This window comes from Eimeria necatrix, genomic scaffold (assembly GCF_000499385.1).
Source record: "Eimeria necatrix Houghton genomic scaffold, Enh_scaff653, whole genome shotgun sequence".
In the NCBI taxonomy this organism is placed as follows: domain Eukaryota; phylum Apicomplexa; class Conoidasida; order Eucoccidiorida; family Eimeriidae; genus Eimeria; species Eimeria necatrix.
The window spans coordinates 1-21,277 of record NW_013654496.1 but is presented as its reverse complement, the minus strand read 5'-3'; the positions used below and the strand labels follow the sequence as shown (position 1 = coordinate 21,277).

At 48.1% G+C, this 21,277-nt stretch overlaps 4 protein-coding genes across 4 annotated transcripts; 2 read left to right on the top strand and 2 right to left on the bottom strand.

The window, feature by feature from the left end:
- Positions 1-1,475: 1,475 nt before the first annotated feature.
- Positions 1,476-1,853, bottom strand: ENH_00068840 (hypothetical protein; the record flags this gene model as incomplete). Its single annotated transcript, XM_013582457.1, has 1 exon — positions 1,476-1,853. One exon carries the CDS (start codon positions 1,851-1,853, stop codon positions 1,476-1,478), a length of 378 nt encoding a protein of 125 aa, XP_013437911.1.
- Positions 1,854-2,476: 623 nt separating this feature from the next.
- ENH_00068830 (kringle domain-containing protein, putative) lies at positions 2,477-14,668 on the top strand (the record flags this gene model as incomplete). Its single annotated transcript, XM_013582456.1, has 6 exons — positions 2,477-3,155; positions 4,178-5,984; positions 7,608-7,680; positions 8,952-9,771; positions 13,654-14,320; positions 14,620-14,668. 6 exons carry the CDS (start codon positions 2,477-2,479, stop codon positions 14,666-14,668), a joined length of 4,095 nt encoding a protein of 1,364 aa, XP_013437910.1.
- A 1,953-nt stretch (positions 14,669-16,621) lies between these two features.
- Positions 16,622-17,576, top strand: ENH_00068820 (hypothetical protein, conserved; the record flags this gene model as incomplete). Its single annotated transcript, XM_013582455.1, has 2 exons — positions 16,622-17,180; positions 17,245-17,576. The coding sequence occupies 2 exons, from the start codon at positions 16,622-16,624 to the stop codon at positions 17,574-17,576; spliced, it is 891 nt and encodes a 296-aa protein (XP_013437909.1).
- A 2,363-nt stretch (positions 17,577-19,939) lies between these two features.
- On the bottom strand, positions 19,940-21,277 carry ENH_00068810 (hypothetical protein, conserved; the record flags this gene model as incomplete). The annotated part of the gene is made up of 2 exons (XM_013582454.1): positions 19,940-21,063; positions 21,206-21,277. Coding segments are annotated over 2 exons (1,196 nt in total), but the record flags the coding sequence as incomplete, so codon positions are not given.

The window sequence follows — 21,277 nt, the reverse complement described above, 5'->3', positions numbered from 1 at the left end:
CTTCAGAGACTCCAAACAAAAGTGTCCCTCCGAGGCCCTCACGCTGCCCCTCGACGCCCCCAACGACCACCCCCTCAAGTGCCTGTGAGCCACCAATCGGAGACACTTTGGAGACAGTTGGAGACAGTTTGGAGACAGTTTGGAGAGATAGTTTGGAGAGATAGTTTGGAGAAGTTTGGAGAAGTTTGGAGACAGTTTTGGGGAGTTTCGGAGATAGTTTGGAGACAGTTTGGAGAGATAGTTTGGAGACAGTTTGGAGACAGTTTTGGGGAGTTTTGGAGATAGTTGGAGATAGTTTGGAGAGATAGTTTGGAGAAGTTTGGAGATAGTTTGGAGAGAGTTTGGAGAGGGTTTTGGAGATAGTTTTGGGAGTTTTGGAGACAGTTTTGGAGATAGTTTTGGAGATAGTTTTGGAGATAGTTTTGGAGGTAGTTTGAGGGACTTTGGAAGTAGTTTTGGAGGCAGTTTTAGGGACTTTTGGAGACAGGTTTAACTTCTTTTGGAGACAGTTTTAACGTCTTTTGGAAATTATTTGATCGGCTCTTGGAGACAGTTTTGGAGACAGTTTTGGAGACAGTTTTAGGGACTTTTGGAGACAGTTTTAACGTCTTTTGGAGACAGTTTTTTCTTTTGGAGACAGTTTTAACGGCATTTGGAGACAGCTTTAAGGACTTTTGGAGACAGTTTTAACATCTTTTGGAGACAGTTTTAACATCTTTTGGAGACAGTTTTAAAATCTTTTAGAGACAATTTTAACATCTTTTGGAGACAGTTTTAACGGCTTTTGGAGACAGTTTTAAGGACTTTTGGAGACAGTTTTGGAGACAGTTTTGGAAGGTTTGGAGACAGTTTGGGGGGCCTTTGGAGACAGTTTGAGGAGACAGTTTAGGCAGCTCTGGAGAGAGTCTTAACAGCTTTTGGAGACAGTTTTAAGGAGACAGTTTGAAGGAGACAGTTTAGAGGAGACAGTTTAAAGGAGGCAGTTTAAAGGAGACAGTTTTAAGGAGACAGTTTTAAAGAGACAGTTTTAAAGAGACAGTTTTAGGAGACAGTTTTAGGAGACAGTTTAAAGGAGACAGTTTAAAGGAGACAGTCGGAGGAGGCAGTTTAAAGGAGACAGTTTGAACGGAGACAGTTGGAGGAGGCAGTTTAATGGAGACAGCCAACGGAGACAGTTCAAAAGGAGACAGTTGGAGGAGACAGTTTAAAAGGAGACAGTTGGAGGAGACAGTTGGAGGAGACAGTTGAGACAGTTGGAAAGGAGACAGTTGCAGTGCTGCGAGTCCCAGAGTCCCCAGCGCATGCAGAAAAGCCCCAAAAGTGCCTTTTTTCGGAGACTGTCTCCTTTTGTGCCCCCAGCCTCCGCCGCCCCTCCAGTGTCTCCTTTTGTCCCCAAAGTCCTCTTTGTCTCCTCCTGTGTCCCCTTTGTCTCCTTTGTGTCTCCTTTGTCTCCTTTTATGTCTCCTTTGTCTCCTTCATATCTCCTTTGTCCCCAAAGCCTCCTCTGCCTCCTCTTGTGTCTCCTTTGTCTCCTTTCTGTCTCCGTTTGTCCCCAAAGTCCCCTCTGTCTCCTTCTGTGTCTCCTTCATGCCTCCTTTTGTCCCCTCAGTCCCCTCTGTCTCCTTTCTGTCTCCTTTTGTCCCCAAAGTCCCCTCTGTCTCCTTTTGTGTCCCCTTTGTCCCCTTTTCTGTCTCCTTTGTCCCCTTCATATCTCCTTTGTCTCCAAAGTCTCCCCTGTCTCCTTTCTGTCTCCTTTCTGTCTCCTTTCTGTCTCCTTTCTGTCTCCTTTGTCCCCTCAGTCCCCTCTGTCTCCTGTCTGCATGCGCGCAGCTGCCGAGCGGGCTACGCGCCATCGCTCGCGAGCGGAGACAGTGTGGGGCAGTGTCTCCCCGTGCCTCAGGGGACCTTCAAAGACACTGTCTCCAACAGCTGGCCTGTCTCCTGTCCCCTGGGGGCGCTCACGGAGACAGCAGCAGCAGACTCGGTGTCTCTTTGCGTCTGCGAGCCCGGAGAGTTCAGAGACCCCGACTCCCAGATCTGCACTGTCCGCCAAACCCTTTTTTAGGGTTTACTTTCTGTCTCCCATTCTGTCTCCAATTCTGTCTCCAATTCTCTCCCAATTCTGTCTCCATTTCTGTCTCCAACTCTGTCTCCAACTCTGTCTCCAATTCTGTCTCCAATTCTGTCTCCAATTCTGTCTCTAAATTTATCCAGTTTTGTCCAAATGTCTCCAAATGTCTCCAAATTTCTCCAAATTTCTCCATTTCTTTCTTCATTTCTTTCTCCATTTCTTTCTCCATTTCTGTCTCCACTTCTGTCTCCAAAGTGTCTCCACTTCTGTCTCCAAAAGTGTCTCCAAAGTGTCTCCTGGTGTGGGGTTTGTTTGGTGCAGAAGTGTCCCGTGGGTTACTACTGCCCCGGGGGCCTGGACAAGGAGACAGGCGTGGAGCGGGGGCTGGTGAAGTGTCCCCTTTCGATGACAACAGCAGCAGCAGGAGCAGCAGCAGCAGCAGACTGCGTCTGCGGCCCTGGGTACTACTACCGCTCCTCCTCTGCTGCAGCAGCAGGAGCAGCAGCAGCAGCAGGAGCAGCAGCAGCAGCAGGAGCAGCAGCAGCGGAGGAGACCAAGGGGTGTCTCCTTTGTCCCGTCAACACCTACAAGGAGACACTTGGCAACAGCAGCTGCAGGGCCTGCGACGAGAACTCGGGGACTGCAGCACAAGGGGCCACTGCTGCTGCGCAGTGTCTCTGCAGCAAAGGCTACTTCTACAGTCCCCTTTTGAAGCAGTGCGTTGCATGCAGAGACCCCCGCCGCTTCTGTCCCGGAGGGACTGTCTCCTGCGAAAAGGAGACACTTTGTGCTGCTGCTGCTGTCTCCTGCTGCCCCGCGGAGACTGTCTCCTGCAGCAGCAGCGGCAGCTGCCCGCCCGGCTTCCTCGCCTGCGGCCAAAAGGAGACACTTTGCGCTGCTGCTGCTGCTTCCTGCTGCCCCCAGGAGACTGTCTCCTGCCTCGATGCTGCAGCTTGTCCCCAGGGCTTCCTGCCTTGCCAAAAGGAGACACTTTGTCAAGGAGACACTCCAATGCCGCCCCAGGACTGCCCCCCCCACACCCGCATCACCGCCGGCTTCGACACGCCCTCCAGCGCAGAAGACTGTCAGCCACTGTCTCCTTTTCTCGACTCTTCGTCTCCATTTTGTCTCCTTTTTCTCCACTTTTTCTCGACTTTTTCTCGGCTTTTTCTCCACGTTTTGTCTCCTTTTTCTCGACTCTTTGTCTCCTTTTTCTCGACTTTTTCTCGATTTTTTGTCTCCTTTTTGCCAGCTTTTTGTCTCCTTTTTGTCTCCTTTTTGTCTCCTTCTTGTCGACTTTTTTTCGACTTTTTGTCGGCTTTTTGTCGACTTTTTGTCTCCTTTTTGTCTCCTTTTTGTCTCATTTTTCTCGACTTTTTGTCTCCTTTTTGTCTCCTTTTTGTCGACACTTTGTCTCCCTTTTGTCTCCTTTCTTTTGGCTTTCAAACGGTGTCTTTTCTGTTTCTTTTGAGTCCCAAGTGGCTGTCTCCTTTTGGCCTTCTTGGGAAGTGTCTCCTTTTGTCTCCTTCCAAGTCCCAGTAAACTGTCTCCTTTTGTCTCCTTTTGTCTCCTTTCTGTCTTCACTCTGTCTCCCATTAGCTTCCAGAAAGACTCTCCTTCTTTGTCTTCTTTAACTCGCCAACAAGTGTCTCCTGTCTCCTTTTACTGTCTCCTTTGGTTTGAATTTCTTCTATTTTTTTTCTTTTTTTTGGCTCTCCTGCCTCTCCTGTCTGTCTCCATTTTTGTCTCCTTTTCTGTCTCCTCTCCAACCTCTTTCTTCCTTTCAAATAAAGCCTCCGTGTTCAACTTAAAAGTCGCTTTTAGTCGAAAACTGGGAGTCTCCTTTAAAGACTAAACTGTCTCCTTTCTGCAACTGTCTCCTCCTAGCAACTGTCTCCTTTCAGCAACTGTCTCCTCCTTACAACTGTCTCTTTTTAACAACTGTCTCCTCCTCACAACTGTCTCCTCCTCACAACTGTCTCCTCTTTCCAACTGTCTCCTCTTTCCAACTGTCTCCTCTTTCCAACTGTCTCCTTTTAGCAACTGTCTCCTCTTTCCAACAGTCTCCTCTTTCCAACAGTCTCCTCTTTCCAACTGTCTCCTCAGGCCTGTGCGACCGCGGCTACGCCTTCTTCGGCTACGAAGAGTCCCCGTTGGAGTTGGTGTCTGCCTCCTCGCCGGCGTCCCCCCGCAGCCGCAGCAGCAGCAGCAGCAGCAGCAGCAGCAGCAGCAGCAGCAGCAGCAGCAGGCGGAAGGTGTGCGTGCCTTGTCCCGCGGGGTCCTACAAGTCCTCCGTGCAAGACTCTCACTGCAATGGACTTTGTGGAGTTTTTTCGACAAGTTTTCGGGGCATGACGGAGCAGCAGCAGTGCTTTTGCGAAAAGGGGACATTTTATGTCAGCAGCAGCAGCAGCTGCGAGTTGTGTCCCTCGGGGGCGGTTTGCGAGGGGGGCCTGACAGCAGCAGCACAGGCCCGGCTGCTGCAGCTGCCGTCAGCAGCAGCAGCAGCAGCAGCAGCAGCAGCGGCGGCCTCGGGGTCGTCCGCCGCCGCAGCAGCAGCAGCAGCAGCAGCAGCAGCAGACGCAGCAGCGGACGCAGCAGCAGCAGCAGTGAGCAGCGAAGACCACATAATGCCTTATCCGAAGGCGAACTACTTCCTCGTGAAACTCAGAGACAGTTTGGAGACACCTGGGGACTGGCTGTTCCTCAAGTGTCCCGTCTCCGGCGCATGCAGAGACGGAGGGACTTGCGCGGAGACAATGGGGGACTTTTTGTGCAGCGAATGCAAAGAGGGGTTTTCCAACAACTTCGAGAGCGAACTCTGCACTGTCTGTCCCCAAGTGTCTCTAAACGGGTGTCTCCTTTTTCTGTACTACTTGGGGCTGCTGCTGTTCAACATGGTGATGGCCTATTTGAATGTCTCCGCGGGATTTAACAGAAGGTCCATTCATTCTGTTGTGATTAAAATTGCTTCCAACTTCGTGACTTGCATGTGGGTCTTCACAGTGTTGGATTTGGAGACACTTGGAGTCCCTTCTTGGTTTTTGCGGCTGCGGTCCGACGTGCAGCAGCAGATGAGTGTCTCCTCCAAGTCCCGGTGGGTCTCCGTGGACTGTCTCCTCCGGAGTCTCTTCCACTTGAGTTATTCGGAGACATATTTCTACTCCATGTTGTTTTACTTGCTGCTGCCGCTGGCGCTGCCAGCAGCAGCCACGCTGCTGCTGTACCTGCTGGTCTCCAGACTGCAGCAGCAGCAGCAGCAGCAGACGCAGCGGCAGCTGCTGCTGCTGCAGCAGACGCAGCAGTTCCAGCTGCAGGCGCTGGCGCAGCAGCTCCGAGACAAACTCGAGGAAGAGAGACTCTTCCTCATGTTCCGCAAAGTGTCTCTTCCCGAGGAGACACTTTGGAGACACTTCTCCAAGTTCTTCGAAGACATGACTCCCGTCTTCGTCACCATTTGGTTCTTCATCTACACTTCCACTTCCCGCAACATGCTGTCTCTTCTCAAGTGCACGGGAATAGAGTTTGGAGACACTCAAGGAGGGACTAAGTTCTTCCTGGCGGCCGCCATGAGCATGCAGTGCGAAGTGTCTCCTTCGAGTCCCTACCTGCCCTTCTTCCTCCTCGGAGTGGTGGGGTTGTTGTTATGGAGCGTGGGGATCCCCTTGGGGGCCTTTTGGGTTCTTTTTGTCAACAGAAAAAACTTAAACAGCAAACAAACTCGCCTCAAGTTCGGCTTTCTCCACAACGGCTTTGTGCGCCAGTTCTGGTTCTGGGAGACAGTCGTTTTCGCCCGCAAACTCGCAGTTCTAGTTGTCTCCTCGGCTGCTTTTTTTGTCTCCAAGAGTCTCCCTTCTGCCACTGTTGCTGCTGCCACTGCCCTCGCCATTGCCTTCAATATTCTCCACCTCAAGTGCCAGCCCTTCGACAAACGGCAAGGAGACACTTCTGTTTTGTGTCTCCTTTTCAAAGTGGCTCCTTATAATGAAGTGGCTCCTTGTTAAAGTGGCTCTTCAATAAAGTGTCTCCTTGTTAAAGTGTCTCTTCACTTAAGTGTCTCCTTATCAAAGTGTCTCTTCAATAAAGTGTCTCCTTGGCAAAGTGTCTCCTTTTCAAAGTGTTTCTTTTCAAAGTGTCTCCCTATTAAACTGTCTCCTTATTAAAGTGTCTGTTTAACAAGGTGTTTCCAAGTGTCTCTTTAATAAAGTGTCTCTTTAATAAAGTGTCTCTTTAATAAAGTGTCTCTTTAACAAGGTGTTTCCTCAATAAAACGTCCTCCAGTTAACTGTCTCTAAAGTGTCTCTATAATAAGGTGTCTCTTTAATAAAGTGTCTCTTTAATAAAGTGTCTCTTTAATAAAGTGTCTCCTTAACAAGTTGTCAAATTGTCTCCTTGATAATTTGTCTCCTTGACAAATGAACTTCTAAAACTGTCTCCTTTAAAACTGTCTCCTCAAGAAAGTGTCTCCTTAACCAGATGTCTCCTTCCTCGCCTCTTAGTTGCTTTCTCTTAACAATTCTAATCTTCTTCAAATAAATGTCTCCTTTAAATAAATGTCTCCTCCAAATAAATGTCTCCTTTAAATAAATGTCTCCTCCAAATAAATGTCTCCTCCAAATAAATGTCTCCTTTAAATAAATGTCTTTTCAAATAAATGTCTCCTTTAAATAACAGTCTCCTTCAAATAAATGTCTCCTTTAAATAAATGTCTTTTCAAATAAATGTCTCCTTTAAATAACTGTCTCCTTCAAATAAATGTCTTCTCCAAATATATGTCTCCTTTAAATAACTGTCTCCTTCAAATAAATGTCTCCTTTAAATAACTGTCTCCTTTAAATAACTGTCTTTTCTAAGTCGCCGTCTCCTTCAAATAAATGTCTTCTTCAAATAAATGTCTCCTTTAAATAACTGTCTCCTTTAATAAATGACTGTCTCCTCTATATAGCCACCTCAGCCCCATTTTGTCCCTTTTTGTCTCTTTTTTGTCTTTTTTTGTCTTTTTTTGTCTTTTTTGTCTCTTTTTGTCCCTTTTAATCCCTTTAATCCCGTCAGTCCCCCGAGTCCCTTTCAAGTGGCATTAAGTCCCTTTTAACTGCACCAGTCCCTTTAAATAATTGCAACTGTCTCCTTCAATTGCAACTGTCTCCTTTAATTGCATCTGTCTCCTTTAATTGCATCTGTCTCCTTTAATTGCATCTGTCTCCTTTAATTGCAACTTTAATTGCAACTGTCTCCTTTAAGTCTCCTTTAACTCAACTGTCTCCTTTAATTTAACTGTCTCCTTTAATTTAACTGTCTCCTTTAATTTAACTGTCTCCTTTAATTGCAACTGTCTCCTTTAATTTATCTGTCTCCTCTAATTGCAACTGTCTCCTTTAATATAACTGTCTCCTTTAATATAACTGTCTCCTTTAATATAACTGTCTCCTTTAATTTAACTGTCTCCTTTAATTTAACCGCCTCCTTTAATTTAACTGTCTCCTTGAATTTAACTGTCTCCTTTTATTGCAACTGTCTCCTTTTTTGTCTCCTTCAGAAACTACTCCACTTTGGATCGCCTCGAAAACCACAGCATGGCCATTTGGACTTTCGCCTGCTGCACCGTCGGGGTCAGTTTGGCCCTTTTTGTCTCCTTTTTGTCTCCTTTTTCTCTCCTTTTTGCCTCCATTTTGTCGCTTTTTGTCTCCTTTTTGTCTCCTTTTTGTCTCCTTTTTGTCTCCTTTTTAGCTCCTTTTTGTCCCTTTTGTGTCCCCTTTTTGTCTCCTCTTTGTCTCCTTTTGGTCTCCTTTTGGTCTCCTTTTGGTCTCCTTTTGGTCTCCTTTTGGTCTCCTTTTGGTCTCCTTTTGGTCCCCTTTTGGTCTCCTTTTGTCCCTTTTGTGTCTCCTTTTTGTCCCTTTTGTGTCTCCTTTTTGTCCCGTTTGTGTCTCCTTTGTGTCTCCTTTGTGTCTCCTTTTTGCCTCCATTTTGTCGCTCTGTGTCTCCTTTTTGTCCCTTTTGTGTCTTTTTGTGTCTCCTTTTTGTCCCTTTTGTGTCTCCTTTTTCTCTCCTTTTTGTCTATTTTTTGTCTCTTTTTTGTCCCTTTTGTGTCCCGTTTTGTGTCTCCTTTTTGTCTCTTTTTGTCCCCTTGTTGCCTCGTTTTCATCTGCTCGTTTGTCCCCTTTTTGTCCCCTTTTTGTCCTTTTTTTGTCCTCCTTTTGGCCCCTTTTTGTCTCCTTTTTGTCCCCCTTCTATTCCCTTTTTGTGTCCTTCCTATTTCCTTTTTGTCTCCTTTTTTTCCCCTTTTTGTCTTCGTTGTGTCTCCTTTTTGTCTCCTTTTTGTCTCCTTCTGGTCTCCTTTTTGTCTCATTCTTTCTCCCCTTTCTGTCCCTTTTTTGTCTCCTTTCTGTCTCTTTTCTGTCTCTTTTTGTCCCCTTGTCGCCTCGTTTTATCTCCTTATTTGTCCCCTTTTTGTCGCCGTTTTGTCCTTTTTTTGTCTCCTTTTTGTCTCCTTTTTGTCTCCTTTTTGTCTCCTTTTTGTCTCCTTTTTGTCTCCTTTTCTGCCCTTTCTGTTTCTGTCTTATCTCCCACTTGTCTCTTTTTTCCTCTCCCCATTTGTCTCCTTCCTGTCCCCCATTTTGTGTCTCCTTATCTGTCCCCTTTTATTTATTTTGTCTCCTTTCATTTATTTTGTCTCCTTTTATTTATTTTGTCTCCTCTCATTTATTTTGTCTCCTTTCATTACTTTTGTCTCCTTCTCTGTCCCTCTGCTTCGTCTCCTCATCTCTCTCCCTCTCGAATGCCCCAAACTCTAAACCCTAAACCCTAAACCCTCTCCAATGCCCTAAACCCTAAACCCTAAACCCTAAACCCTAAACCCTAAACCCTAATTTGTGGTTTGCAGTTGATTCTGGGCGGGGGTTTCTCTGGGACAGTGAATTTGGCGTTGTTGGTGGTGGTTTTGGTGCCGGTGGTTTTCTTTTTGTTGGAGGTTTTGCTGAACCTGGCCTTCGCCTACTTCGACAACGTGCGGGCCACCAAACCCTTTTTTAGGGTTCCGTTCTTGGGTCTCCTTTTCCAAACCCTCGCGGCGCTTTCCGAAAAAAGAAAAGCCAAAGAACCCCTCGTGCTTTTCAACAACCGCGAGGAGACAATCGAGTTACTCGCCGCTCGCCGCAAGGGGGCCCTCGCGCGCCTGCTGCGCCCCCGCAGCAGCAGCAGCAGCAGCAGCAGCAGCAGCAGCAGCAGCAGCAGCAGCAGCAGCAGCAGCAGCAGGAGGGGGATAAACTACGAAGAACGCAGCTACTTTCTCAAGGTCCTCGGGGAGGCCCTGGGCCTCGCAGTGGTCCACTTGAGACTCGAAGTTGTCCCCGGATCTTTTTTGGAGTTTGCATTAAGACTTGGACTTTCTTTTTCTAAAATAGAAGAAGAGACACAAAGCAGCAGCGCCTCCCTCGGGGCCCTCGCCCGCGGAGACCTCAGCCAGCTGCTGGACTGGTCGCTGCAGCAGCAGAGTCGGAGACAAAAGGAGACAGAAATTCGGAGACAGCTCGTCAGGGCCCGGGGGACTCTCGCGGTCAACTCGGCCTTCAAAAACTGGCAGCAGAGAGTGAAAAAGGAGACACTGCAGCGCAGCAGCAGCAGCAGCAGCAGCAGCAGCAGCAGCAGCAGCAGCAGCAGCGGAGAAAGCGCGCACTCCGACACGGAACCCGACGAGGATACCAGTGCGCACAGACACACTTTGTCTCCTTTGCGGTTTTTTTTGGGTCTCCTTTTGGGTCTCCTTTTGTCTCCTTTTGGATCTTTATTGGCTCTTTATTGTCTCTTTATTGTCTCTTTATTGTCCCTTTTTTGTCTCTTTATTGTCTCTTTATTGTCTCTTTATTGTCTCTTTATTGTCCCTTTATTGTCTCTTTATTGTCTCTTTATTGTCCCTTTATTGTCTCTTTTTGGTCTCTTTTTGTCTCTCTTTCTGGTCTCTTTTGGTCTCTTTTTCGTCTCTTTTTGTCTCTCTTTTGTCTCCTTTTTGTCTCTTTTCGGCTCCGGTTTCTCTCTTTATTATATCCGTATTGTCTCTTTGTTGTCTCTTTTTGTCTCTTCTTTGCATTTTTAATTCCTTTTTGTTTCCATTTTGTCTCTTTTTGTCTCCTTTTGCTCCATTTTCCCCTTCTGCTTTTTATTTATCCCTTCTTCTTTAATTTGTCTCTTTTTGCCTTTTCCCCTTTTTTTCTTTGTTCCTTTTTTCCCCTTTTTATCTTTTTCCCCCATGTGTCTCCTTTTGTCTCCTTTTGTCTTTTTTATCTCCTTTTATTTCCTTTTAATTCCCCCTTTTTCCTGTTGTCTCCTTTTATTTCCTTTTATTTCTTTTTATTCCTTCTATTTCCTTTAATTTCCTTTTATTTCCTGGTGTCTCTTTTTATTTCCTTTTATTTCCTTTTGTTTTCTTATCTTGTATTTCCTTTTATGTCCCTTTATTTCCGTTTATTTCCTTTTCTTCTTATTGTCTCTTTCCCTCCTCTAGCCTCCTGTTATATCCAGTTGTCTTTTAATTGTCTCCTTTTGCCCCTCACTGTCTCCTCCTACTGTCTCCTCCTGTCTCTTGCTGTCTCTTATTGTCTCCTTTTGTCTCTCACTGTCTTTTACTCTCTTTTACTCTCTCTTACTGTCTCTTACTGTCTCCTATTTGTCTCCTTTGATCTCTTATTTGTCTCTTTTTATCTTTTACTGTCTCCTATTTGTCTCCTTATATCTCTTAGTGTTTCTTATTTTGTCTCCTTTTACCTTCTACTGTCTCTTACTTTGTCTCCTTTTATCTCTTACTGTCTCTTATCTGTCTCCTTTTTTCTTTTACTGTCTCCTATTTGTCTCCTTTTATCTCACTGTCTCTTATTTTGTCTCTTTTTATCTCTCACTGTCTCCTATTTGTCTCCTACTGTCTCTTTCTGTCTCTTTCTGTCTCTCCCGACCTCCCACTGTCTCCTTTTGTCTCCTTCAATCTCTCACTGTCTCCTTTTATCTTTTTTTCCTTTCATCTCTTATTATTTTCATCTATCTCTCACTGTCTCCTTTTGTCTCCTTTTTTCTTTTGTCTCTTCCCGTCTTCTTCCATCTCTCACTGTCTCCTTTTGTCTCCTCCTGTCTCCTCCCATCTCCCACTATCTCTTACTATCCTTAACTGTCTCCTTTTGTCTCCTTCTGTCTCCTTTTGTCTCATTTTGTCTCCTTTTGTCTCCTTTTGTCTCTTTTTGTCTCTTTTTTGTCTCTTTTTGTCTCTTTTTTGTCTCCTTTTGTCTCCTTTTGTCTCCTTTTATCTCCTTTTATCTCTCACTATCTCTTACTATTCCTTACTGTCTTCTTTAGTCTCTTTTTTTTCCTTTTATTTCCTTTTATCTCCTTTTATCTTTTACTATCTCTTGCTGTCTCTTACTATCTCTTACTATCCCTCGCTGTCTCCTTTTGTCTCCTTTTATCTTCTTTTGTCTCCTTGCATGCGTTGTGACTCCACGAGGGCCTTTTTGTCTCCTTTTATCTTTTCTTCTTTTCCAAATTATTCCCTTTTGTCCCTCATTATCTCACTGTCTCCTTTTATATTTAACTGTCCCCTTTTGTCTCCAACTGTCTTCTTTTATCTCCAACTGTCTCCTTTTAGATTTCCCCTCTCCTTCTATATTCAACTGTCTCCTTTTACATTTAACTGTCCCCTTTTGTCTTCATCTCTCCCCTTACTATCTCCAACTGTCTCCTTTTATTTTTGACTGTCTCCTTCCACATCTAACTGTCTCCTTTTACATCTAAATGTCTCCTTTTGTCTCCAACTGTCTCCTTTCACCTCCAAATGTCTCCTTTTGTCTTTTAGATATAAGTGTTTCCTTCTGTCTCGTTTCATCTTGAAGTGTCCCCTTTTATACAAAAGTGTCTCCTTTTGTCCCCTTTGTACATTATACAACTGTCTCCTTTTGTCTCTTCTGTATATAGCTGTCTCCTTTTATCTCCTCCATATATAATTGTCTCCTTTTATCTTCTCTATATACAACTGTCTCTTTTTGTCTCATTTATATAACTGTCTCCTTTTGTCTCCTTTATATATAAGTTAAATAGAAAAGTGTCTCCTTGCGTCTCGAACTGTCTCCTTTTATCTGCTTTAATCTCTAACTGTCTCCTTTAATATACGACTGTCTCCTTCCACCCATAACTGTCTCCTTCCACACAAAAGTGTCTCCTTTCGGCTGCTTTATCTCCAACTGTCTCCTTCAACATAAAACTGTCTCCTTTTATTCAAGACTGGCCCCAAAAGTGTCTCCTTTCATATATAGCTGTCTCTAAAACTGTCTCCTTTTATATAAAGGTGTCTCCTTTAATGTAAAGCCGTCTCCTTTTACGCAAAAGTGTCTCCTTTTAACTACATAAAGGGTCTCATTTTAATTATATTAACTGTTCCCTTGAATACAAAAGTGTCTCCTTTTAATTAAATAAGGTGTCTCCTCTCAACTACACAAACTGTCTCCTTTTAACCACAGAAACTGTCTCCTTTTAACCACATAAACTGTCTCCTTTGCTTACAGAAACTGTCTCCCTTCAACCCCAAAGTGTCTCCTTTCGACTTGAAAAGTGTCTCCTTTTGACCACATAAACTGTCTCCTTTTGTCCACATAAGTGTCTCCGTTTAACTGCACAAACTGTCTCCTTTCGCTAACAGAAGTGTCTCCTTTTGTCTCACAAACTGTCTCCTTTCGTCTACAAAAAGTGCCTCCTTTTGCCCACAAAAGTGTCTCCGTTTGCTTACGAACATTGTCTCCTTTTGCCGCAAAAGTGTCTCCTTTCGCTTACATAAACTCTCTCCCTTTGCCCACAAAAGTGTCTCCTCCTTCTTACAAAAGTGTCTCCTTTTAGCCACACAAACTGTCTCCCTTAGCCGCAAAAACTGTCTCCAAAGTGTCCCCTTTATCCCCAAAGTGTCTCCTTTCACTCCAAAGTGTCTCCTTTCACTCCAAAGCGTCTCCTTCCACCCCAAAGTGTCTCCTTTCACCTCCAAAGTGTCTCCTTTTATCTCCCCAAAAGTGTCTCCTTTATCCCCAAAACTGTCTCCTTTATCCCCAAAACTGTCTCCTTTATCCCCAAAAGTCTCCTTTATTCCAAAGTGTCTTTTTTTATTTCCCCAAAAGTGTCTCCTTTATCCCCAAAAGTGCCTCTTTTATCCCCAAAAGTGTCTCCTTTTAACCCCCCAAAACTGTCTCCTTTATCCCCAAAAGTGTCTCCTTTCACCCCCCAAAGTGTCTCCTCCTATTCCTCCCAAAGTGTCTCTTTCCACCTCCCAAAGTGTCTCCTCTTATCCCCCCAAAACTGTCTCCTTTATCCCCAAAGTGTCTCCTTTTATCCCCTCCAAAGTGTCTCCTTCCCCCCCCAAAGCGTCTCCTTTTATCCCAAAAACTGTCTCCTTTCACCCCCAAAGTGTCTCCTTTTATCCCCCCAAAGCTGTCTCCTTCATCCCCAAACTGTCTCCTTCCCCCCCCCAAAGTGTCTCCTTCCACCCCCCAAACTGTCTCCTTTTATCCCAAAAACTGTCTCCTTAAATCTCCCAAAGTGTCTCCTTTTGGCGCTGTTTTCAGCGGCGCGTTTGGAGGAGTTGGAGAAGGTGGTGGGGCGGATGACTCGCGAGGAGCAGACGGAGACACTTTATTTGTTTGACGAGAGTTTGTGGAGTTCGGGGATAGTTCTTTCGGAGTTATATTTGTCTCTTTTGAAGTTGCAATTAAAGTCTCCGCAGACTTTGGCGGATCAATTTGAAGCTTTTCGCGAGAAGAAGCAGCTGCAGCAGGAGCAGCAAACTGCGCAGCAAAGGGCCCGCAACAAAAAGCTCAAACTGCTGAAAAAGGCCCTCAACTGTCTCCTCCGGGAGGCCCCCGGGGGGGCTGCGCAGCTGCTGCCCACGGCTGCGGAGGCGCAGCAGACGCAGCAGCGGCTGCAGCAGGTGCAGCAGCAGCAGCAGCTGCTGCAGCAGCAGCTGCTGCGCCTTAGGGACAAACCCCACACTTTCAGCCCCGACTCCCCAGAGACCTACTTCGCCTTTCTCCAAAACCCCACACCCGAGGAAGCAGAGGCCTTCTTCACGGAACCCGACGAATCCACCAGCAGCAGCAGCAGCAGCAGCAGCAGCAGCAGCAGCAGCAGCAGTGCTGCTGCAGCAGCAGACGCGCAAACGGCGCAGCCGGAAGCAACGCCGCCTGACGACGCTGCCGCGCTCTTCGCCTCCGACTCCGAAAACGAAGGAGACAGGTCTCAACGCAACCAACTCCTGCTGCTGCTGCTGCTGCTGCTGCTGCTGCTGCTGCTGTTGTTGCTGCTGCTGCTGCTGTTGCTGTCGTTCTTGTTCTTGTTGGGGTGTTTGTGCGCTTGAAGGCTTTTGCTGCTGCTGCTTCTCGTGCTGCTCACCCCTACGCCACTCTCGCTGATGCTTCCACTACTGCTGCTGCCGCTGCTGCTGCTGCTGCTGCTGCTGCTGCTGCTGCTGCTGCTGCTGCTGCTGCTGAGGGCGAGCGGCGTCTGCTGCTGCTGCTGTTTGCTGCTGTTCTTAGGGTCGTTCGAGTGGTGGGGGCGGACGCTGACCAGTGGATGGAAGATTAAGTGAATTAATTTAATTAATTAATTAATTAATTTAATTAATTAATTAATTTAATTAATTAATTAATTAATTAATTAATTAATTAATTAATTAATTTTTATTCATTTAATTAATTACTTGGTTGGCCATTTACTCAATCGCAAAGAGACACTTCTTGTTCAGAAGCAGCAGCAGCAGCAAACACCCAGGAGCTGCTGCTGCTTCAGCTTCCCCAGCCAGCTGCTGCACCTGCCGCTGCTGCTGCTGCAGCATCAGCAGCTACTGCTGCTCCAGCAAAAGCAGCAGCAGCAGCAGCAGCTGCTGCTGCTGCTGCTGCTGCTGCGTGGCAGCGTTTGTGGGGCAGGGAACAATGCTGTCCTGCAGCAGCTAAACGCCGCGGCTAGCTAGCTCTGGTCACTCAGGGCCAGGCCATCTGCTGTTGCACCAGCTAGCTGCAGCAGCTAGCTGCAGCAGCTAGCTGCAGCAGCCAGCTGCTGCGAGCTGCGGCTAGCTGCGACTTGTTATGGCTAGCTGTGGCTTGCTGTGGCTAGCTGGGCTTAGCTCTGGCTGCTTGCAGCTAGCTGTGGCTAGCTTTGGCTAGCTGCGTCTACTTGTAACAGGCCGTGGCTAGCTGTGGCTAGCTGTGGCTAGCTGTGGCTAGCTGTGGCTAGCTGTGGCTAGCTGTGGCTAGCTGCTGCTGCTCATTCTGGCTTTCAAGCTTGAATATGATTATACAATCCTGTGTGGAACGAGCCAGCAGCTAGCCATAGCTAGCCACAGCTAGCCACAGCTAGCATTAGCTAGCCACAGCTAGCCATAGCTAGCTACAGCTAGCCATAGGTAGTCAGAGCTAGCCATACTTAGTCACAGCAAGCCAGTGATAGCCACGGCTAGCCATTGGCAGTCACAGCTAGCCAGAGATAGCCACAGCTAGCCATAGATAGTAGCCGCTAGCCACGGCTTGCCGTTGCTAGCCATAGCTAGCCACAGCTAGCCATAGCTAGCCACAGCTAGCCACAGCTAGCTGCAACTGGGCTCAAATAGCCACAGAAAACTACAGTGGCTAGCTGTATCTAGACACAGCTAGCTAGCCACAGCTAGCCATGGCCAGTCATAGCTAGCCATGACTAGCCAGAGCTAGCTACAGCTAGCTATACTTACGCCCAGCTAGCCACAGCTAGCTGTAGCTAGCCAAGGCTAGATGCCACAACTGTTGGGAGCTGCAGGTAGCTTCTGTTTTGCCGAAGCTAACGGGGTAGCTCGGATTCCCAAACCCTAAACCCTAAACCCTAAACCCTAAACCCTAAACCCTAAGCCCTGAGCTTTTGGTGGAATGAGAAGCAGCAGTTCATACCTGACGCTGAAGCTTTGGGAGCAGCAGCAGAAGATAAGAGAGGGGTTCCATTAATTGGGGTTTTATTTTTGGGGTTTTGTACTTGAGACCAGCTCCTAGAGTTTAGGGTTTAGGGTTTAGGGTTTAGGGCCAACAGGACCCATACTGCCACCTCTTGTCTGGCCTTTAATTTCACAGCAAAATCAAAGGGTTTGCGGCTTATGGCTTGAGGCTTACGATTTAGGGTTTAGGGTTTAGGGTTTAGGGTTTAGGGTTTAAGAGTTGGTGTCGCAATCGATGCAAAGAAAGGCTTTCTGCTAAAAGCGACAAAAGAAGAAATTAATTTGCATTTATTTAAATTTAAAATGCATTTTTAGATCTATTTTGTATTTATTTAAGTGGAGTTTCCGTTGCTAATGAAGAAAAGGTGGATTAGGGTTTAGGGTTTGCAGTCTAGGGTTTAGGGTTTAGGGTTAGGGTTTAGGGCGGGGGGCCCTTCTATGCCTTGCCAGAGGCTCCCAAGGAGCTCTTTCTGCGTGTATTTAATTGGAGTTTATTTATTTAATTATTTTAATTTAAAATAATCAAAAAACAATTCAAAAAACATAAAAATAGATCATTTCCGCCAACCCCTGGGGCCTTCATGGGGGCCCCCCTTTCTGCAGCTAAACCATTTCGCGGCCTTTTTACTTCTCAGTTTGCACTTCTCTTTTTCTATTCCATTTTTATTTCCTCAGCTTTAAAACCCCCCCAAGCAGAACACCATTTGGGGGCCCCCTTCATCAGGGGCCCCCTGGGGGCCCCCAGGGGGGCCCCCCAGGGGGCCCCCAGCAGGGGGGCCCCCCGGGGGCCCCCCGTACCCTCTCCGGGGTTTATTATGCGCGCTTCTGGGGGCCCCTGGGGGGCCCCCGGGGGCCCCCCAGGGGCCCCCGGGGGCCCACCCCCGCTGTTTGCGAAGGGGCCACCCCCCTCTAAACGGCGCAAAGGGCGGCAGAGCAGCAGCAGCAGCAGCAGCAGCAGCAGCAGCAGCAGCAGCAGCAGCAAGAAGAACCGCGACTGTCTGAGTCTGGCGGGCCGGGTGGTGTCTTGCTTGCCTGGGGGCTGGTTCAAAGTGCAGCTGGAAGCAGCAGCAGCAGCAAGAGCAGCAGCAGCAGCAGCAGCAGGCCTCTGCCCCGCGTTTGGGGGCCCCCTGGGGGCCCCCGAGGGTTTGAAAAACAAAACCCTAATTTGTGGTCTAAGCGGGAAGCTGCGGATAAGCCGGGTGTACGTACACCTCCACGACTTCGTTGTGGTGGAAACAAATCCCATTTCTCCCGACAAAGGAAGAATTGTTTTCCGAATCAAAGAAAGTGCTGCAGAAACTGCTGCTGCTGCTGCTGCTGCAGAAACTGCTGCTGCTGCTGCTGCTGCTGCTGCAGACGCAGAGGATGGCGATGCTGATGATGCGGATGCTGACGATGACGAGTGAGCTGCAGCAGCAGCAGCAGCAGCAACAGCAGCAACAGCAGCAGCAACAGCAGCAGCAGCAGCAGCAACAGCAGCAGCAGCAACAGCAGCAGCAACAGCAGCAGCAGCAGCAGCAGCAGCAGCAGCAATAATAGCAGCAGCAGCAGAAAGCAGGAACGAATAAAGTATGCACAAAGGCGCAGGAGCAGCAGCAGCAGCAGCTCTACTATCAGCAGCAGCAGCAGTAGCGGCAGCAGCAGCAGCAGCAGCAAACACTACTGCGTAGCTGGTGAACCCTAAACCCTAATCCCTCAAAATTTCATCGGGGACACCAACTTTGTGGAATTTGGTCTTAAACTTTATTTTTCGAGCGCTAGATCGTAAACCCTAAATTAGGGTTTACAGCTCCAAACCCTACATCTGAGCCTCTGGCCGTCAGCTAGACGCTTTAGGCCTAACGCAGCGCTTAACCCTAAACCCTAAACCCTAGAGGAGACGTCATAAACCCTGAACCCTAAACCCTAGAGGAGACGCCATAAACCCTAAACCCTAAACCCTAGAGGGGCCGTTATAAAGGCATTTTGCCATTTTGCAAATCCCAAACCCTTTTAAAATGCATCATTTGAATTTAAAAATTGAAATGTTTCCAAAGTTGCAAATCTTTTTTATTTCGCCAAAAGTCCCAAAGAGGGTTTGAGACGCGAAGTCAAACCCTAGCCGCCCCACGACGAGGGTTTGAGACTTGAAGCCAAACCCTAAAAAAGGGTTTTAATCGCAGGAAAAAATTCAGAAAAATCCACTCGGCCAGGGGGCAGCAAATGGCTCTTTTATTACCCAGTCAAACATTTCGAACAAACCATTTCCCTTTTTGAGGGTTTGAGGGCTCTAAACCCTAAATCGAGGGTTTGAGGGCTCTAAACCCTAAATCGAGGGTTTGAGGGCCCTAAACCCTAAATCCAGGGTTTGAGGGCTTTAAACCCTAATTGAGGAGCATAGGAGCATTGAACACTTTCAAAACCCTCATGGTGGTTTAAGTTGCTAAGCCCTACTTTAGGCATTGAGTCCTCGGCTGCGTTCCAAACCCTAAATCAGGGTTTCTAGACTATGCCATACAGGCTCATTCAGCCGCAGCACAAACCCTTAATCAGGGTTTTGGAACGACTGTAGAAGCGCACTCAGCTGCAGCACAAACCCTGATCGGGGTTTTAACACTATGCCATAGAATCCCCCTCCGCTGTTACACAAACCCTAAATCAGGGTTTGAAATCTACCATACAAACCCAGTCAGCTGCAGCGCAAACCCTAAATTAGGGTTTCACGACCACATCAAAAAAACCCTCAACAGCCAAGTCTGGCAGAAAATACCCAACGAGAGCAAACCCTAGCCAGTGCTGCACTCATTTTGAATCCTCTCCAAAATTGAACCCTAAACCCTAAACCCTTAACCCTAAACCCTAAACCCTAGTGCCTAAACCCTAGGCACTAAACCCCTTTGCTTCTGAACGCCGCCCGAGGCGGAACCCACTAACTGCTGCAAAGTCAAATTAGGGTTTAGGGTTTGCTGTTTAGGGTTTAGGGCTTGAAATAATAATTATTTTATGAGGCTAAAACCCTAAACCCTAAACCCTAAACCCTAAACCCTAAATGAATGTTATGTGAATAATAATAATGCTAAATAAAATCCGTCCTGCTGTTGATGTGTGAAGAAAGAATGAAGTCGTGGGCCCTGAGCCACTAAGAGTAATAAACCCCAAACCCTAAACCCTAAACCCTAAACCCTAAACCCTGAAATTTCAAAGCGCAGATGAGAGGTTTAGAGGTCAGCTTATGAAAGCATGCATTAGATTTAGGGTTTAGGGTTTTGGCAGCTTCGAATAAACAAACATGAACAGCGCCTAGAGTCTTTACGATCTTGCTGCTAAACCCTAAACCCTAAACCCTAAACCCTAAACCCTAAACCGTTTAGTAAGCCCCTCAGAGACACTCTCTAAATTGCCCCTAAGCCATAGTCCAAAACCCTAAACCCTCACCACTTCCCAAACCCTAAACCCTCGTTATGAATGCCACCCCGCTTTTGCGCTTCATGCGCTGTGAACAACAAACGTAAGCATCCCTCGAAACCCTAAACCCTAAACCCTAAACCCTAAACCCTAAACGATCAGATAGTGAAAGCCGAAAGAGGAATTCTAAACCCTTAAAAAGCGGTAGCAACAGATTTGAAATGAAGTGGCCCTAAACCCTAAACCCTAAACCCTAAACAGTTGCAAGTAAAAGCAAACCCTTGACCCTCGACTGGAGAGACCAAACCCTAAACCCTAGGCCGAGGGTTTGCAAACCCTCAAATCCCTGCCCACTAAGAACAAACCCTAAACCCTAAAAGCAGGTCAAGTGGTGCACGCTGCAAAAAAACAGCTGCGCTCATCCCTCCTTCGAGCCAGCAGCAGCAGCAGCAGCAGCAGCAGCAGCTGCTGCTGCTGCAGCAGCACAGAGCAGCAGCAACAGCAGCAGCAGTCCCTCAGCTACCTGGTGGTTTGCTGCTGCTGGATGGTGCGCCAGCAGCATTTGTTTTTGCAGACAAGGCAGCAGCAGCTGCAGCAGCAGCTCCTGTTGCTGCTGCTCCCGCGGCTGCTGTTGTTTGTGGTTTCGCTGGTGCTGCTGTCGCTGCTGCGGGTGCTGCTAATGCTGCTGCTGCTGCTGCTGCTGCTGCTGCTGCAGGAGCAGCAGCGCTTGTCGGCGTGGGGGTTCGAGTTGCTGCAGCTGCCAGAGTAGCTGCTGCAGCGCCTGCAGCCGAAGCCGCACCAGGGTTCTGCTGCTGCTGCTGCTGCTGCTGCTGCTGCTGCTGCTGCTGCTCGAGCTGGCTGGGTTTCTTGCCCCCGCTGTCGCCAGTGGGTCCCCTCTGCACTGCAGCAAAAGCTTCATCTGTTGCTGCTGCATGCAGGGCAGCAGCAGCAGCAGCAGCCTGGGCCACAGCTGCGGCGGAGTGTGCTGCTGCTGCTGCTGCTTTTGCTGTCTCCTTCGCAGTCGCTGCCGTCTCTGCAGCAACGCCTGCAGCAGGAGCAGCAGGCGTTGGGGTGTGCCGCTCAGCAGCAGCATCGTGCTGCTCTGCTGCTGCTGCTGCTGCTGCTGCTGCTGCTGCATGCGGCTGGCCTGTCTGGGACTGCTTAGACCGGCTGCTGCTTTCGTCTGCCGCTGCTGCTGCTTGCGCAGCAGCAGCCGACGCGCGCGCGGCATCTGCAGCAGCAGCTGCTGCTGCAGTGGCCGCTGCTGCTGCTGCTGCTGCTGGAGGCAGCGTGCTGCTGGCGCCGGTTGCAGCAATGGCCCCTTGTGTTGCTGCTGCTGCTGCTGTTGTTGCAACAGCAGCAGCAACAGCTTGTGTGCTTCCTGTCGAGTCTTTCTCTCGCGTTTCTGCTGCCGCCTTCACAGCAGCTGGAGCCGCAGCAGCAGCGACAGCAGCAGCTGCTGCTGTTGCTGGAGCAGCAGCAGCGGCCGCCGCTGCAGCAGCTGGAGCAGCAGCAGTCTTGGCTTGCTGCTGCTGCGCCCGCTGCTGCGCAAGTCTGTTGTGGGCGTTGGGGATGGTAAATGTCGAGGCCCCATCTGCTGCAGCAAGTGCATGCGGGTCTATTTGCTGCACTGAAGGGTCTGCAAGCAGCAGCAGCAGCAGCAGCAGCAGCAGCAGAATGGAGCAGCAAATCCGTCAGGCGCTCCCACAGCAGCAGCAGCAGCAGCAGCAGCAACAGCAAACTCAGCAGCACCAGCACCTCGCCACCGCCTCCAGCAGCACCAGCGCCACCCTCCGCAACAGCAACATCATCATCATCATCATCAGCAGCAGCAGCAGCAGCGGACTGAGCAC